Here is a 17377-nt window from a genome sequence, read left to right as displayed (position 1 = left end):
GCATCAAGAAAACAAAAACAAGGAATAAATTAAGGGAGAAAATTAATAGAGGAGTGAAGCAGAAAGTAGAAAAATAATAATTTAAAAAATATTGCAGGATGCTTTTACATCCACAACAGGGTTAAGGGCTGGATATTTGAAAAGGAAGCAAGAATGAGGACAAAGAATAGAGAATTAAATGCTGAAGAGTATGTGAAAGAAGGAATCAAAACAAAAGAGCCTGAAACACAGAATTCTGTCAAGACTCCTCAGTTACTAAACAGTCAAATGCTTCCCCCTTGTGACAGTTTTAATTTTAGAAATATTCTTGTCTGCTGACAGCTCACTGCTCACTAACAAATCAACGGTCAAATATTGTTTATTCACAAGCACAGCAAAACAATAATCTTCAGATTGAATAGAAAATTAAGGCCTTGAGTACACAGTATTTAGAACTGAAACTGATACTAGCAGTGGACACATCCAAGGCAAAGTCCGAACTCTCTAAAATTGACCTCTTGAGTCCTCATCAAAAATTATTAAGGGCACAACAGTACGACAGGTGCAGATTCATTTGATCCAGCTCTACACAAGAAGCACTGGGCAATGTGACTCAGAGACACCACACTGGCTTTGAATGTGACAGCTGAGAATCAGGAGCCAGCTCAGGTCTAAGAGGCAGAGCTTGTTTGGTCAGGCTTGATGCTGACACACAACTCTGGGAGCTGTGCTAGCCCATGTGCAGGTGCAGTGCTCGACTGTGCTGATTTACCAGCTCAGACACTAACACAGGGACTTCTGCTGTGCTCTGCACTGCAAGACAGGCTGTCTAATCCTATCTCCCTCCAACCTTAACTGTACATTTGTACAGTTTTTAAATTGCAAAGGTGATAGCTCTTTTCCCATTTCATGGCACTTCATGTAGGAAGAGAGGAATCTGATATGGCATTATTATCAAACTTCAAGCTTCTAATGTCTACCTGTTACATGAAAGGTGCACTATGTACATGTACTTTTTATTCTGTAAAAGCAAAAATCATACAGTATTAAGACTCTTGTGACTGTGCTTGCAGCATCTGATCAAGCTGTCAGTCAGTCTGTGAGGCCTTAACATATGCACTGACATCCACTGTATAATTCCTTTAGAATTTTAAGTAATGAATTGCATGCAATCTGCTAAATACAATTAAAAATCATACTAGGTAGGAGATGGTCAAGAACTGAACCAAGAAGATAATGAATACCAAAAGTCAAAGCCGTGGTTTCAAGAGGCAAGAGCATCCAGCAGGAATACTGTTTTGAAGAATTGGTTTCTTCTGACCTCCATTTCTGGCCTCATCCAGATATAAGTGATCTCTCTCTGGCTCTAGTTTAACTGTCCATTTAAACTATTACCACTGCAAAATCAAAGCAAAACAGAAATAATTTCCCACTTCCCTGTGCCAGCCTACTCATCCTGGCAGTCTTTGGGTTACTCTTGGAGATTAAGGGCATATTACACAAATATTTCTTTCAGGTAGTGTATCAGGTTAGGTAGTTCCAGATAGAGCTGTTCATTCCTTGCCCTTCATTCTGGCATCACTAGGATCCTGCACTGTATCCACTTCCTGATCCAGGATAACATACAGCTGCATAAACAGCTACCAGCAAAGCTGACGAAGCTGGAAATAAGCTGCTACATCAGAAAGCCAAAAATATTCCTGTTTGCCTTGGCTGATGCCTCTGCCAACTACAGCCCAGAAATGTTTTAACTCTTTTACAGTACTACAACGTACCAAATAGGTTCCCATTTCTTTCTCCATGTTGATCTGTTCCGCTAATGACAGGTCCATATCAGTTTTCTTGGAACACATGCGTTTCTTCATCCTCCTGTTGTATCTCTTCTGGAGCCAATAAGGAAGCAAGGATTCTGCAAATTGATTGAGGATCTGCGAAGTTATCAGCAAAGTGGCCAAGCTCTTAAGTTAAAAAAAAAGAAATAAAAAATAATACAACTATGATGAACCTATTACCATTTGCAATTCTGTAAGCTTGTGTAACACTGTAAATTACTATACTATGAAAAAAAGGCCAGCCTAGCAAATCTAGCAATAGCATATGAAAAGTGTAGATGATCTAGTTCCCATTCTCTGCTGTGAGCTGCAAAGGACTAATCAGGATTTAGTAGTCTAAATACTTTGTGAGTCTGGATGTATCTTGGAAACAGCACACCAAGTACAATGAAGGGTAACGGACATTTAATATACGTCAATGACAATCACAGAGCTAAAGACTGAATGTTTTTCTATGCTTTTTATTTCTTGATTTTACCTGGAAGTAGAGGAAATGTCACAAATGTGTCTGGTATAGGTATGTCAAGTGTTTTGCTATAGATCACTTCGGAGTAACAGAGGTCTTGAGCTGAAGTTCTTGTACTGTTATTATGTTTAGAGCAATAATATTTTCCTTATACTAAATTTTCATGCATTTGAGTATGAAACTTGATTTAAAATACCAACTACAAATTATTTTTGTTTTTATTTATTCTCAGATCCTCACTGTAGTCGAACTTAATCACGACCCTATCCTCAAGAGTCTCTCATTAAGAACACTACAGAAAACATTTTCTAACATAAAAGGAAATAAAGAGGAAATTAAAATTTCCCAATCTCATCTGTGTGAGAGAATAATCAAATTTATTTGAAAACAGTTCCTCATTTATACAGAGAGAAAGAATTACTCTGTTATGATTCTGCGATAATGTTAGGGGAACTGAAACATAGAAGCTGCATTTCTAAGAAAATATAGGTGAAATATAATAATTACAAAGTTTATGTTTTAGAATTAACTATTGAAGTCTGTTTCAATCAATCCTTTATTATCCTAGATTCATCAACATTCTTAAGATGCTCTTGGAACTCACCTGCCTCAAAAGCTTCATATCAAACAACACAAAGGCAATGTAGAAAAGAGATGCAAAACAATTTAAGAAGTTGAACTGCAAAGAAAAATATTTGGGTTTAGTACTTGAGCAAAAGTTCAGATGCAGAATATCATCTAACTTAACAGCTGTCTTGATTAAATGGCTTCCATGAAGATGTAAACTGCCCATCAAAATTTTCTTTACCATTTTTAAACCTTAGGTCAGAAAAAGCACATTTTCAATATTGGTCTGACTCAGTTTTTCCCCAAACAAGCTTAATGCTTTCCTAAAGCAAAGTGGACAGAGAGCTACAACTCAATTATGAAATGTCAACATTAAAAACACATCACCTTCTACTTAAGTTTCATTTTTTGGCAATTTCTCCAGATAACATTAGAAAAGGGATTAGATCAATAAACTGATCTTCATTTAGAGTAGTGATTTTTTTTTTCAAGTAATACTTTGTCAAAATATTCATGTTGGGTGGTATGTCTCTCAATCTCTAAAAATGTTTATATATATATATATATATATATATATATGTCAGTTGCAGTTTATGTTTAATCACTTCAAAAAGTTTTATGGCCAAGACAAATATTCCCTACTTCTAAAATGAGACATAATCACAGTATTTAATCAAACTCTGAAGTTTCCTACTTGCTGTAAGTGCTGCAACTCCTGTTTTGGAGCTCTTGGCCAATACAGATAATATTGGGAATGCAGAGAGCCATTCACAGACTGAGAATGAAAACTGGGGGAAACTTACACTTGACATTTCATGATTTTTTAAATCATTTTGTATAAATACCCCATATGGAAAAAGAATTGGTTCTGAGTTTTATGAGAAAGGCTACAGGAGGAGACAAAACTATAAGTGATATCTAAAAGAGTTTTAGCTCTAGAGGTTACCAGTAACAGATGGGTAACACAGAGATTTAACACAAAAAGAAACAAAAAAAAACCAAACAAAACAAATTCCAAATAAACATACACATACAAAAACGTGGTGAAGGAAACAAAGAGGAAACAAAGGAAATAAAAAAGGAAGAAACTCAAATGATCTTTTCAAAAGGAAACAAGAAGATAAATAAAATAGATCCACATATGCTATGAACTACACAGGAGTAGACTGATGGACAGATATTTTCAGGTTCCTCTGACTGGCTGTCTGAATGTTAGTGTAGGTGGAATACATTAACTTTTCAAAACATGGTTTATCATAAAATTGTGCAAAAACTGAAGGGAATAGTTCTCAGTTGAAGACAGGACCACATCAATTAACAGAAACTTACATATACAGCATCCTAACGAAAGAACAATTCAATACAAATAAAAAGCCAACTCTCCACTATAAAAGAGGCATCTAAAATAGTCTAGCAGTTACTGCGCCACAACAGAAATCTTGTTTACTCGGATATTTGTGCTACTATTTGGCCTTGAGCAAAACTGTAGGTCACTGTGGTAACACTAGAAAAGCACAAATAAAACAGAGCACAAGCTGCCTTTTAAAATCACCTTAAAAGCTGCTTATATGACATACTTACCACTAAAACCTTCAGAATTAAATGATTCTGATATGAAGATTCCAGCCTGTGATTTTCTAAAATACCAACAAAAATATTAATTAGTAAACAGCAGAAGCTCCTACCATGTACTACACATTGCTATCCAAAGAGTGAACAGACACTTTTACTCCACGTGAAAATTACTTATCCAGCAGTTTATATTATTCCAATATTTCATGGTAGAAAGAATTTATACTGTACTATACCTCACTTAATCTATGAAGCTAATCTCATCTACAGTATTATCATAAATATTTTTGACTACAACTCTAGTATTTTTCTTACCACAAAAGTTTCTGCTTTTATATATTTCTTACTCTGAAGAGCTGTTTTACAAAAGAAAAAATATCCACTGCTCTTAAGACTTAACAAAATGTGTCTAGTTATCGACTGCTCTTTGGCTGAAAACTAATGCCAGACTAATGGGAATATATAATGAAAAGTAACAATACCAAATTTGATTCAAAACCAGTAAATGCTCACAGAAATCTCCCAAGGAATTGAGGTAAGACCTTACACTCTAAAGCAAGACTACAGTACGTGAAGTTCAACAGATGCATTACTCATCCTAAATTGAGATTTTCAGTTCATTCAAGATAAACTGTCAGAACCTGATGTTTCAGGAAGGCTGGTTTCCTGAAAGGGAGAAAAGGGAAATGGATGGGAGATTTTTGATTTCTTTCTGCTATTTTGTTAGATGTGCACCTTTAAAGCCCTGGGTAAGCAGTAACTGGGAAGGCAGCACACTAGCATGTGTTGTGTCAACAAGGCTGAAAGGAGACACCATCACCCGTGGGTCTTGCTCAGGACAAAACAGCAGAGCTCTGCTCTCACAGGAGCATCAAGTTCAGCCTGACACATGAAAATGCACTCAAGTGACTGCAATTTTTACTTTCAGCTTTCACTACTCAATCAGCTTTCATGATAAATGGGTGACAGAGGGGTGCTTAAAATACGCCAGATTGTTTCACGTGCTTTGTCACTTTCGCTGCTGAAGTCAGATGTTATCTGAAAATATGCCAGGTGGGAGAGAAGATAGGACAGCCAGATGAGCTTTTCAGCCTATTCAGAGTATGGCAGCAGAAACACATTGGATAGCACAGAAAAGGCACAAACTGTCAGTTTAGCAGGTTACATAAATACTGCCTCTGCTGAATATGAAACATCAGCTTAAGCCCAGAAAAGACTGGATTAAAAAAACCCCGTCTTGTCTGTTAAAGACATTTTAGTCTATTACATAACATAACTGGGTATTTCACAGAAATGCCTTTTCTTGCAGTATAGTAAAAACAATGAAACAAAACAGCCAACCGAGCCCTAGATATAAATTTAAAAATCATTATTTAAATAAAAACCTTGAACAGTCATAAACAAAGAAATTGCTTGCTTTTACTATCACGAATGTCTGATTAAATTTCCTGAGCAAATCATTTTGGCAAGCATAACCAATCCCCACTTCAACACCTCTTTTTATTCTGTCTTCTGCATCAATCTCCCTTTTGTTTTATCTTTCTTCTGTTAATTTTCTGCGTCTCCAGTTTTAGTAATCGGGATTCTGTCCTGTAAATCAATGCCATATGGAGCTTCACGAAGCAGTTAATTCTCCATTAGCCTAATCTATTAACTTTGTCTGGAAGTGACTTCACATGTCTGTAGAAGTGCTAAAATTCAAAATGAACACCAGCACTTCACTGTCCTTATGTTAGGTTACAAAACACAAGGCCCAATCTGTTAAATAAATCACACACACAAAGAAAAAAAAAAAAAAAAGGCAATCTATTATAACATTCCTCCTCTTCTGAGAGTGCCCAGAAAAGCACATTTTGATTGGGATGTGGAATCCCAGTCTTTATTATATATGAGGCATACATAAACACTGTTCTGATATTTAGAGTGGGCTTAGATTTGGTTCCGTTATCTCAGTGCCTCTGCCCTCAGCACTGATGTACAGTAGACTAAAGCACAGTAAGCAAACCCAGGTTGTAGGTGCAATTTGCCAGGACAATCCTTCCTGCCATCCACACACCACTGAGCTCTTATCCTCATGTTTTCTCCCCACCCCTTTTGCCAGCACTATGGCTGAGACAGCCAGACAAAGAGCTAAATCAGGGAAGGGGAACTTGTGCACCAAAGACAGAGAGAGGCTCAGGGGGAAGGCAGAATCGCCCCTTCTAATAGCATGTCAGACCAAATTAAACCAAATATGAAACTGCAATCTCAGAACACTCAAAATATAAGAAGTTAAAATGGCCATCTCTTTTACCCCACAGCAAGAACCTACTTTAGGAAATCTCTTTAGCATTCTGTTGAACAAGAGCTCACAGTAATGTATTCTACAAAGAAGCAAATATTAAATATGTAGGATTCTAAATTGAAAGACGAAGAATGAACAACTTTCTTACCCCACGATGTTAAGAATTCAGCAGCATACCGATAAATACGGTTCATAATTTCAATCACAACGGCATAGATGATACTGGGCACGTACAGCATCAAGCTGCTGAAGTTAGACTCATGCTCTTCATGATAATCCAGAGCCCACTGCTCCAAGTCAAAGTAAATCATCATCACGTACAGTGAGAAGTAGAGGCAAAGGCACACAAATGGTAAGGACACCAGGTAAATTCGTAATTGTCTCTTAAAACTTGAGTACACTGGCTCCTCCCTCCCAGTGACAGGATTGATCCCCAGCACGCCATGGAAGCCTGGTCTTGGCTCTTCAAACTGTCGTTTCATCAGCAGCGTGCCCCAGCGGTACGTCAGGACGGCGCACATCCGCTTCCAAACCTCCAGGATCACCGTGGACCACAGCAGATTGAACGTGGCAAACATCACGTATTTGTCGTAGTCTTCCCACGCAAACACGTAATAAGGAATCCCAATGACAGCCATTGGAATCAGAGCAAATGTGAAGTATTCTAAGAAGCCAAAGTAGAGAGCAATGGTTTCACCAAAGTAGCAGCGTATGTCATCTGCAGAAAGAAATTAAGACTACACTTAACAGAGATGTCAGCACAATATCAAACATGAGCTCATACAAACTTACAACTTTCCATTAGTCAGAACTTTTTTCTTCTAAGTAACTTAATGAATATCATCGCTTTTTCTTTCTTCCTTCACCATCATTACAAAAAGTCAGATTGTTATCTGAGGGGTTTTTTTAATGTTATATATGTACCCACATAAACATACCATTCAGATGGCAAGGAAGTCAAACAGATATCCAGACAAAAGGGGAAGAAAAAAAAAATAAAGAACCCAATCAATGAGAAAACACTATCATTCTTGAAAACAGAATTGATCAATGTATGGCATGGAAGGAAGCCATTTGATGTAATAAAAACCAAACTTTAACAGCAAGTGACACCCAGGTTCTGAAAATTCCCACTGGCCTATGTACTCCTGGGAAAAAAAATTGCTTCAGCTTGCTCAGAGAAAAAGGGCTAATTGTGCTAAACCTCAAGGAACTAAAGGAATAGATAGACAGGTGTATCAAAACCTTAAATCTTAAACACATCAGATAGAGTACTCAGGTTGATAAACTCTCTTCAGCAGACAACTGATAGATTAAATACTTGCTGTACTCACTAAGTTTGTCTGCTCAGGTGCTACAGAGACTTAAAGTGCACTAGTAATGGGTATATTTCATGACAGATGTATTACCTCCAAGAAGACACAGCACTTATCTTACTAAAAAAAAAAAATACAGGGTTATTATTCATATAATCTAGAAGTGAATAGATATAGAAATGCCTATCAAACAATTTAGAATGCTGAAATCTCTTTTCTTTGTCTGCTTGGGTGACCAGATTGCTTGTATGCCATTGTTTTGTATTTACCAGCTTAAAGAAACAGCCATAGAGTATGACCTCTGAATTGACACTGTAAATACACCACCACAATGCATTCCCTCAGTAATACACCACCACAAAAAAAAAACTCACATGCAATATCAGAATATTCTTATGGCTTACAAAACACTACAGCAGAAGTTCACAACTGTCTACCAGATAAAAGTCTCTGAAAGCAGGAAGGAAAGGAAAACAGAGTGCTGATCCTTCTGTCTAACATCCCCATCAATCAAAAATTCATTAACAAATACATTCAAGTGTAGGTCATTGGCATCATTTCACACTCCAACATGAAAGACATCCCTAAATTAGTATATACTTAACAGGCTCCTGGGATTTATTTCAAAATTTTGTATGGATTCAGTGTCAGTCCAAAAAAAAAACCCTTTCTCACATAAACAAAGACCAGCACACAATAAGGCTCCTAACACAATACTCTGGAGGCAGGCATTATCGAGACAGATCTTTAACTTCCTGCAGCTCAGGAAAGAACCTCAATAAACTGCAATACCCAGACATTTATAATCAGGCAAGCTCCCAAATGCTTATTTTCTTATTTTTAAATAAAGTTTACAGGTTTAGAGTTTAGAACTTAACTTTCCACATTGCCAGACTAAAAATTATATTCATTTTAAGATTATTCAGTGTCCAAAACATACTCAAGTGACGGTGACATCCAACAACATACAATCTTCATTCAGACAATGAATTTAAAACAAACAGTTGTAAATACACTTTTGACACACCTACAACACAAAAAAGCTTTGGGAGTTCCAGATACATGGGAGCTTGTCAAGAGTCAGCTTGAAAAAACAGTCTTGGCTTTGGACCACTCCTGTTTTACTGATGGGTGGGGAGGATTTGTGATGTGCAGACTTCTGTTACATGGAAACTCACAGACACTGAATCTGCAGATTCTGGAACCACCAATTTTGCAAGTCAAGAACCACAGGAAACACTAAAAGAGGAAAAACCTGTTCAAACAGTAAAAGAGCAGTGGTCTAATTCCACAACTCCACTGCATGACCACAATGTAAAGGCTGTTCACATACCTAAAGGTTGATAACCAACTTTCACTCGGCCATACCAGCTGTGACTAAGCTTTTTCAACTCTTCTCTATCATGCAGAGGAAAAATTTGAACAAGAATACCGTTGGTCAGTAATCTTCTCACTAGAAGAGAAAAGAAAAAACAGATACCTAGCACTCCTTCAAAGGACAGTGATGTTGACATAAGTAAACAGGTTATGCTGTGTATTTGGCAAGCCTAAAGTTCTTTTGAAATAGGTCTAGCACTCAAATCCTAAATAAATTGTCTCGTGCTAATTAAAAAATTAGAGAGCAATTATACCTATTCCAGCAAATACTGTGCTGTTCACTGGAACATAAAGAGCAACTTTCTTACATATAATAGCTACTCCACAACTTTGCAATATAACCAGATGTAGCTTCAATAGCAAAAAGTGCTACAGGTCAGGATTGAAATGCCACGTGTAGCACTGTGGGGACAGCCACAAAGTCATCGTTGTATTAATTATGGGAAAGATACAGAAAAACATTTGAACGATCAGTTTCCACTAATTCATAAATTACATCACCTCATCATTGCAAACAAACGACATATTCCACAATTCGTATTTAGCTCCATTATGGAAAGCAATACATGTGTGGATAAACAATTAAGAAACTGCTCTGAAGTTACAACCACAGAAAAAAAAATTAAAAACAGGGAGGCACTGGAAGTGTGACAGTATTTTACTATTTTCCATCATCATCTGCTTGACAAAACTAGAAAAATATCTTAGCTATATAAAAAAATTTACCAACGTAAACTCGCCTGACATCTACATTTATCTACATTTTTTGAACCACTTATATGCACAGATTTCCTTCTCTGATGAACAACACTAATGAATAAAGATACTGTTAATAAAAGGACATACAATTAAGATATATTCTCCTAAAAATCTGTAGCATCTCTGCCAACAATACTTCCAGGTAGCACCAGCTCTCATTGCTTCTTTCTCCCATGAAAAGGAAAAGCTCTTGAAGCAATGAGGAAGACCAGTGAAACCAAATAAATTAAATAAAACTTCCTTCCTATTATGAAATTCGCAACTCTGGAGCAGTGGTACTCATTCCAGTATTTTTATACAGAGACAATCCAAGTATATAAACATGTAACTTAAATAATAAATACTTTTGGTACTAATTAAAAATAATAGATAACATCAACATGTGCAAAAACTACCCAGCTGAAGAGAGCATAAGGCCAGAGCCTCAGCCTCACAGAATGACTCAGGATGGAAGGTCTTCTGGAAGTAATCCAGTCCAGCTTCCTGCTAAAGGTAGGTGTGGCTCAAATTGGGCCACTCAGGGCCTTGTCAAGTGAGGATTTAGAAGACTCCCAGAACAATTACCAACAATCTCGTTAAATCCCTGATCAAATGGTTGATTACCCTGTTGAGAAAAATACTTTTTTGATACCTATTCAGAATTTCTCGTATTGTGCATCCATTGCCTTTTATCCTATAACTGAAGCAGCAAAAAACCAAAGTTGGTTAAAAATAGTGAGACTTGAATGTCTGAAGGATTTCTCTTCACGGCAGGAAAATTAATTTTTTCACCACAAACACTATCCTACATCAACACAGTGAGTTAGAGGCAACAAACTACATTACTTACCAATTGATTTTCCTGGGTACAGTTTTGCCTGAGGATATCCAGGGATCATTTTTTCATTTTTGGCTCTCAAATTTTCAAGTTCATGTTTGATGATGTACTGACATTCTGCCATTGTAAGGAAATTGTGATTGTCATCTAAATAAAAAGGAAGGTTTTATGAAATGGTGCAGTGCAGGAATATAATCCTGGCAGCTACATCTACAAAAAATTACCAGAATTGGGAAAAAAAAAATTACAGCAACAAATCTATGTCAAAGCCATCAATTTATCATCATGGAAACAAGAGGTAGATTTCCTTGAGATAAAAAAAAAGTTATTTCCCCACTAGGAATAAGAAACTATAGGGATTGCCCTAAATACATCAAAGTAATAAGCTAAAATATCAACAAAACCCTAATACAAAGAATAACAGTATAGTATTTGTTTAACTGGACAACCAGAAATACTATCAAGACAACATAGACTGAAGGGTCTTCTCTAGGTGACAATTTCTCCAATTGCCCCTGGACAAAATTAAAATTACATATGAGTTTTTAAAAAGAAAAAATACCAGGAGATACAGCCAAAAAAATATTCACAGCAGTTGGAAATCCAGCTAATCCTAGAGATTCTGTTAGCAGTGGAATTTGTGTCAGATTTGCATTAATAATGCAAAGGCATGAAAGAAATTGAAGCGGCACTTTTGCAACTGACACCTCTTCTGAAGGCTTCCTAATTTCAGGAAAGCAAGGTCACAAAAGTAAAGACATTTCAACAGTTATTGCACAGCAGTGGTGTTGAGCAAAACTGCAACTGAACAACAAAACTTAAAAACTGTTTCAGACAGACCCAAGAACCTTTATATTGAAAATGTGGTGATAGGCATCACTCAAACAGGCACACTAAAAGTATTGGCAAGACTAAGCTGGAACTCCAATATTTACCTGCAGAGCAAAAAATGAGTTCTGCTTCTGTAGGGACATTAAATATCCTACAAGCAGCACATTTAAAAGGAAGTGCTCCTGTGTTGGCATCCCCATAAAATAAAAGAGGAAAAGGAACTACTCCACTAATCATGCTCAAATCCCACTGAATGTGTATGTAGTGTTAATCATTGTTTATTATATTGTTTGTTATTATGTTGTGTACATGTAACAGAGAAAAATGTTTCTATTTTTCCAGCTGATTTTAAGATAATAAGCCTCAAAACTGGCTTACAGAAATTAAATTGCTACATTAATTCATAATATGGATTGTTAATCATAAATTCATGTTTATTAACTCTTTTTCTTGTCTTATTTTCCACAAAAATCTTTCATACAAGTAAGAGACTATTTGGAACATAGAAAAGCGTGAAAGAAAAGAAACAAATAATTAAAGTCATGTGAAAGAAACCAAAATTATTATATGACCTAAATTTCCATAGTTAAAAACAAGAGTTTTTTTCATGGCTTGGTCTTCCACTTGCTGTTCACAGATACATTCCAAGCAATAGAAAGACCATAAAAGATTTAGCAGCGTAATAGCTTATATAATCTTTAGTCACCACTTTGCAACGACGAAGATTCCTACATTCCTAAACTGCTTACCTGCAAAATGTTTGAAAGTTTTTCTACTGCTGTATGTAAAAGTCCTCATTGAGTTATCACTGCATTCCTTCACCAAACCTACAGTTTCAGCTCCCAGCAACAGCCTTAAGTGAGTAGCTCCAACTAGATAAATATTTTCAACTCCATTTTCTGTAACCAGTGGTTTAATCAATAGTTGTGCACCTTTAAAGTAAAGAGAAGTAAAATAAGCAAGAAAATACATTAAAATTAAGTCTAAAAGCTCTAGCATTTTAACATCCAATATGCTGGCCCTAGCTAACAGGAGTGCTGAAAACATCTCTTTTTAAGGGCACAAAGAGTTAAGGTTTCAATAGCATTTGACATAGGATGTTCAGAATCTTGCAGGGTCACCTCCCGATTTAGCCCTGTTTCTGTTGAAGCATCTCAACAACAAACTGGAACAATGGAGACTGTTTGGATCTATTCCCCTAAGGTTCACATCATAAAAGCAAGAAGTGCTTCTGCAAACAGTCCCACTGGTTTTACGGAGACCAGGTTTTTGAAGCAGAAACATCCCTAACTTATCTAACAGAGGCCTGAAAGCAAGTTTTTAGTCACAAATCCATCAGCCACAGAAATATTACTGGCCATAAGCTACAAGCTACAACAGCCACAAATAACTTTTTTTTAAAAAAAAAAGTTTTTAAAAAAATCCAAGGAATTACAAATTAGCCTAACTTCAATTCCCAGAAGCATATCAAAATGAATAATAAAATATTGTCTTTGTAAGACCCTACATGCTAACAAAAAATATAAACAAAATCCAACATGAAGTTATCAAGATTAAATTGCTTTCTGCTAACTTAATTTTGTTCTACAACACAGTACAAAGGCTTATGGACAGGATGTGAAGGTGTCTTCATTTAGGCAAGGCTTACCATGTTTCTGTAAGCAACAGGGGAAACATGTACAGACAACTGCTATAAAAACTGACATCAAAACTACATTGAAATGTAGGTTATCAGGGCTTCAGTGCAAAAAATGGAAGAATATTAGAGTTCAACTGGGATTTCACCTTAAGCTACTGTTTTCCTTAATAAAAGGATTAAGTGGGTTCAAAAATGCAAAACTAAATGAGACTGGCAAACAATCATTATATTACAAATTCCCTGAAAACTGATTTTCTGTATGTCCTCGTATTATGGTGACAGCCAATTTTATTTCAAAGTGCTACAGAAGATGATACTGCACTCACCTCCATTTGCCTTTTTATCCACAATTCGTTTCGTCAGCCATTCTATGGTTTCTTCTTTGGTGCCTTTTGCAAGTTCAATTACTACCAGGGGCCTGAAGTTAGACTCAACAGTATCCAAGAAAGACCAGCTTTCCACCAACTTTTCCTTTTCTTCTGCCATTTCTTGAGAGCTTGCTAAGTACAAAACCAAAAGAAAATGAAAGTGCTAAAAGATATCTTACAAAAAAGATATTTTACAAATCTAAAAAACAGAAAACTTTACTGTAGTGACTTACACAAGGCTGTGCTTATCAAAGGCAGAGGTGTGCACTTACTAATACCAGGTTGAGTAATCTCTGCAACTGTCAAGATGCTACTCCCAAGATCTCCCATGGCATCTAAGTCCTACTCTTTAGGTAGGAAAACTGATGGTGCTGTGTATAGCAAAGCAGTAATGAGAGGAAAGCAAATAAATAAATTAAAATAAATCAATAACATGAAACTATCCTCAAAAACAACAGCCTGCAACTTCTGAGTCTATTTGCCAGCAAATGAAAACATTGACAGAAACTCAGTCAAACAGGCATTTAAAAATCAGTAAGCTTCTCATGGTCTGAGTGTGCAAACGCATTCTAAGGAAGAACCTTCTCAGTTAATCTTGTGAAGCTTTAACCACACCAAAGAAAACTTACATCACCTTGGGTAGGTAAGATACCTATCATACTGATAGGCAAATTAAACTCAAAGAACTGAAATGACTTTTTGGAACCTATAAACCAAGTGCTCTGTGACAAAGTCCAGCTGTAAAGCACTGACAGCACAACGTTATGTATTAATAATCCAAATTATCTAAGCAGGCCTTTATAGACTCACAGACCCATCTAGCCTGGAAAAGGCCTTCAAGACTGATTAATGCAGAACTTCCAAGTCCAGCACTAAACAATGTCCCCAAGAGTCACATCTACAGAGCTTTTAAATACCTCCTGGGATGGTGATTCAACCATTTCCCTGGACAGCCTGGCAACCCTTCCCAGGATGAAATTTTTCATAGAATTTTAACAGCACAACTTGAAGCCATTTTCTCTTGTTTTATCACTTGTTACTTGGCAAACTCCCACCTTGCACCAACTTCTTTTTCAGGTAGCTGTAAAGAGTGACAAGGTCTCCTCTCAGCCTTCTTTCCTTCAGGCTGAACAACCCCAGCCACTTCTCTTTCATCTTGTTAACAAATTTTATATACATTATTCTACAGATATCACTGTATCATGCTTCATAAAGCAGCTTAGAGATTTTGGTAGAAAACAATAAATCTGGTAACTAACCTACTCCATTAGAAAAAACAAAAACAAACAAACAAACAAAAACCAAACAAACAAACAAAAAAACCACCACTATTACAGATTTAATTTACTAAATTTAAAAGTGAGGAGAAGGTTTGGTGCCCACTCCTGTTACAATACTGATTTCTAAGGAAGTTTATCTAAGGATGCAGTTCAGCTTTTATGACAATTATACTTCTGTGATTCAAGGACAAATCAGTCTCCAGTATTTCATATAAATTATCCTACAAAATACAGTGATACTCTAAACATATGCATATCATAATAAACAAGTCTATTCAACGTGTCAATTTCAACTTACAAAAAAAAAGCTTTCAAGCCAAATTTCAATGGGGTTTTTGTTGTTTCACTTGCAATGGATTAATATTTAAAAAAAAAAAAAATTCAGATGTGCATCTGCACAAACAGAATGAACCAGACAGAAAAAAACGTAATCAGGGATGCAGCACTGTAACTGAGCTTGTCAGTGACTAACTACACTGTCTTGACAAGTCACTGCACCTTAATGCATCACTATCCATAATCAGGGGGTTGCTAAAATTATGCCTGACACATCGCGTATATTGCCATTTCTAAAGAATTCTAAAAATGAAAAGCACTAAATAATACCTACTGGTTAAGAATATTGCTTAGCAGAACAGTTATCTCCTAAAAACAGCCTTTTAAATAAACAGTGTGCTACTCAGTGAACTTGGCTCCTATCATTTATTCAGAATCATTGTCCTTGGCATGGTGACTGTATCACATGTCACATCACAGAATCAAAGAATGGTTTGGTTTGGGGGTACTTTAAAGATCACCAAGTTCCAATTCCCCTGCCATGGGCAGAAACACCTTCCACTAGCCCAGGTTGCTCAGAGCCCCATCCAGCCTGGCCTTGAGCACTGCCAGGGATGGGGCACCCACAGCTTCTCTGGGCCACCTGTGCCTCACCACCTTCACAGTAAAGAATTCCTTCCCAATATCTAACTCAAAACTGGTCTCTTCCAGTTTGTTGTTTTCAGGCTTATTACTACAGAAAACTACAACAGAGCTGAAGCGCTCCTCCAAATCATGCCTGTGTGATTTCAAAGCGTGTTTCTCTAACAGGCTCTGTCCAACGCCCAGCACAGACCTCGTGGGAGGTAATTTGGGAGGTTATTTGGGCTCTCTAATCCTACACACGGTGTAACTAGTGGCAGACCCAGGGCAGTGACAGTGTGCCACAGGCAACAACCCAGAAAGACCCTCAAACCCCCGAGCTCCCGCTCCCATGGAACAGCTGGGCGGCGGTCACAATTCATTAGGTGGGAAAAGACCTTTGGGACCAGCGACTCCCACGCATGACCAAGGCCCACCCAGTCAGCTCAGGGCAGGAGGAGCTGCAGCCCTTTTCCCGGCCGTGTCGGTGCACTGCGGGCCGATGCCGGGCTCACCGCCCAGCCCGGAGCCGCAACGTCCGGGCCGTGCCCGCTCTAAGGCGGCCCATCACGGCTCCTTCCCCCTGCCGGGCTGCGCCTCGCTCTCCTTTTTTAGGAACCGAAATACCGGGGAGAAGAGCAGCCCGGCCGGTGACTCACTGCCTGCCCCTGCCCGGCCCGGCCGCGCTCGCCCCCCGCCGCTGCCCCTCCGCCCGCAGCCCAAAAGGGCCGCCCGCAGCCCAGAGGGGCCGCCCGCCGCCAACACCCCCCGAGCGCTGCCGGGGCGGCGGGGGAAGCGCCGGGGGTGTCACGGCCGCCCGGGCTCGGCACTGGCTCCGCGCCGCGCCGGGGTGGGCGGGAAGGGCGGAGGCTCCTCCCCTGGCGGCGGCGCAGGCAGCGAGAGCCCCTTCCCGCCGGGTCCCGCTCCCCACTCACCGCCGGTGCCGGCTCCACATCCGCAGGGCAGGGCAGGGCAGGGCAGGGCCGGGCGAGGCGGAGGCGGCCGCAGGCACCGGGCGCTGCCAGGACGGGCCCCGGGCCGGCCCAGCGAGACCCCGCCCGCCGCTGCCGCCGCCACGCCCCGCCCGGCCTGCCCGGCCCCGGCCTGCCCGGCCCTCCTGCGGCCTTCCCGAACGCTCCAGTGTCGGTGCCTCAGCCGCGCTCGTATTGACCGCCAGCTCTCGCTTCATCCTGTTTATTCCCCCCTTTTGCTGCCCATGCTGCCTCCTGTCACAGAAGCACAGAATCAATTAGGTTGGAAAAGACTCCTAAGGCCATCGAGTCCAACCCGTGACTGACAGCGCTGTGCCAACCACCCCACGGCCCTGAGTGCCACGTCCAGGCTTCCCTCAAACACCTCCAGGGACAGCGGCCCCACCGACACCTTGGACAGT

At 38.9% G+C, this 17377-nt stretch overlaps 1 protein-coding gene across 4 annotated transcripts in view; it reads right to left on the bottom strand.

The window, feature by feature from the left end:
* Window positions 1-16971, bottom strand: part of ANO10 (anoctamin 10) — a 129803-nt gene extending 112832 nt beyond the window's left edge. For 2 of the 4 annotated variants that reach the window (XM_083870695.1, XM_083870697.1), the window contains exons 1-10: window positions 16920-16971; window positions 14086-14178; window positions 13766-13939; window positions 12550-12732; window positions 10982-11116; window positions 9350-9469; window positions 6849-7418; window positions 4426-4481; window positions 2882-2956; window positions 1755-1937 (exon numbers count right to left, since the gene is read on the bottom strand). In XM_083870695.1, the coding sequence (XP_083726821.1) occupies window positions 1755-1937; window positions 2882-2956; window positions 4426-4481; window positions 6849-7418; window positions 9350-9469; window positions 10982-11116; window positions 12550-12732; window positions 13766-13939; window positions 14086-14137 (1548 nt within the window). In that variant the 5' untranslated portion in view covers window positions 14138-14178; window positions 16920-16971. Of the gene's footprint in view, window positions 1-1754; window positions 1938-2881; window positions 2957-4425; window positions 4482-6848; window positions 7419-9349; window positions 9470-10981; window positions 11117-12549; window positions 12733-13765; window positions 13940-14085; window positions 14179-14862; window positions 15393-16919 lie in introns of those variants that run through there. The other 2 variants (XM_083870696.1, XM_083870698.1) reach the window with 2 other exon arrangements.
* Window positions 16972-17377: the final 406 nt, after the last annotated feature.

Source organism: Zosterops lateralis (genome assembly GCF_965231275.1).
Source record: "Zosterops lateralis genome assembly, chromosome: 1".
NCBI classification, from domain to species: Eukaryota; Metazoa; Chordata; class Aves; order Passeriformes; family Zosteropidae; genus Zosterops; species Zosterops lateralis.
Note: the sequence above shows the minus strand (reverse complement) of the source record. Positions and strands in the feature narration are given on the sequence as shown.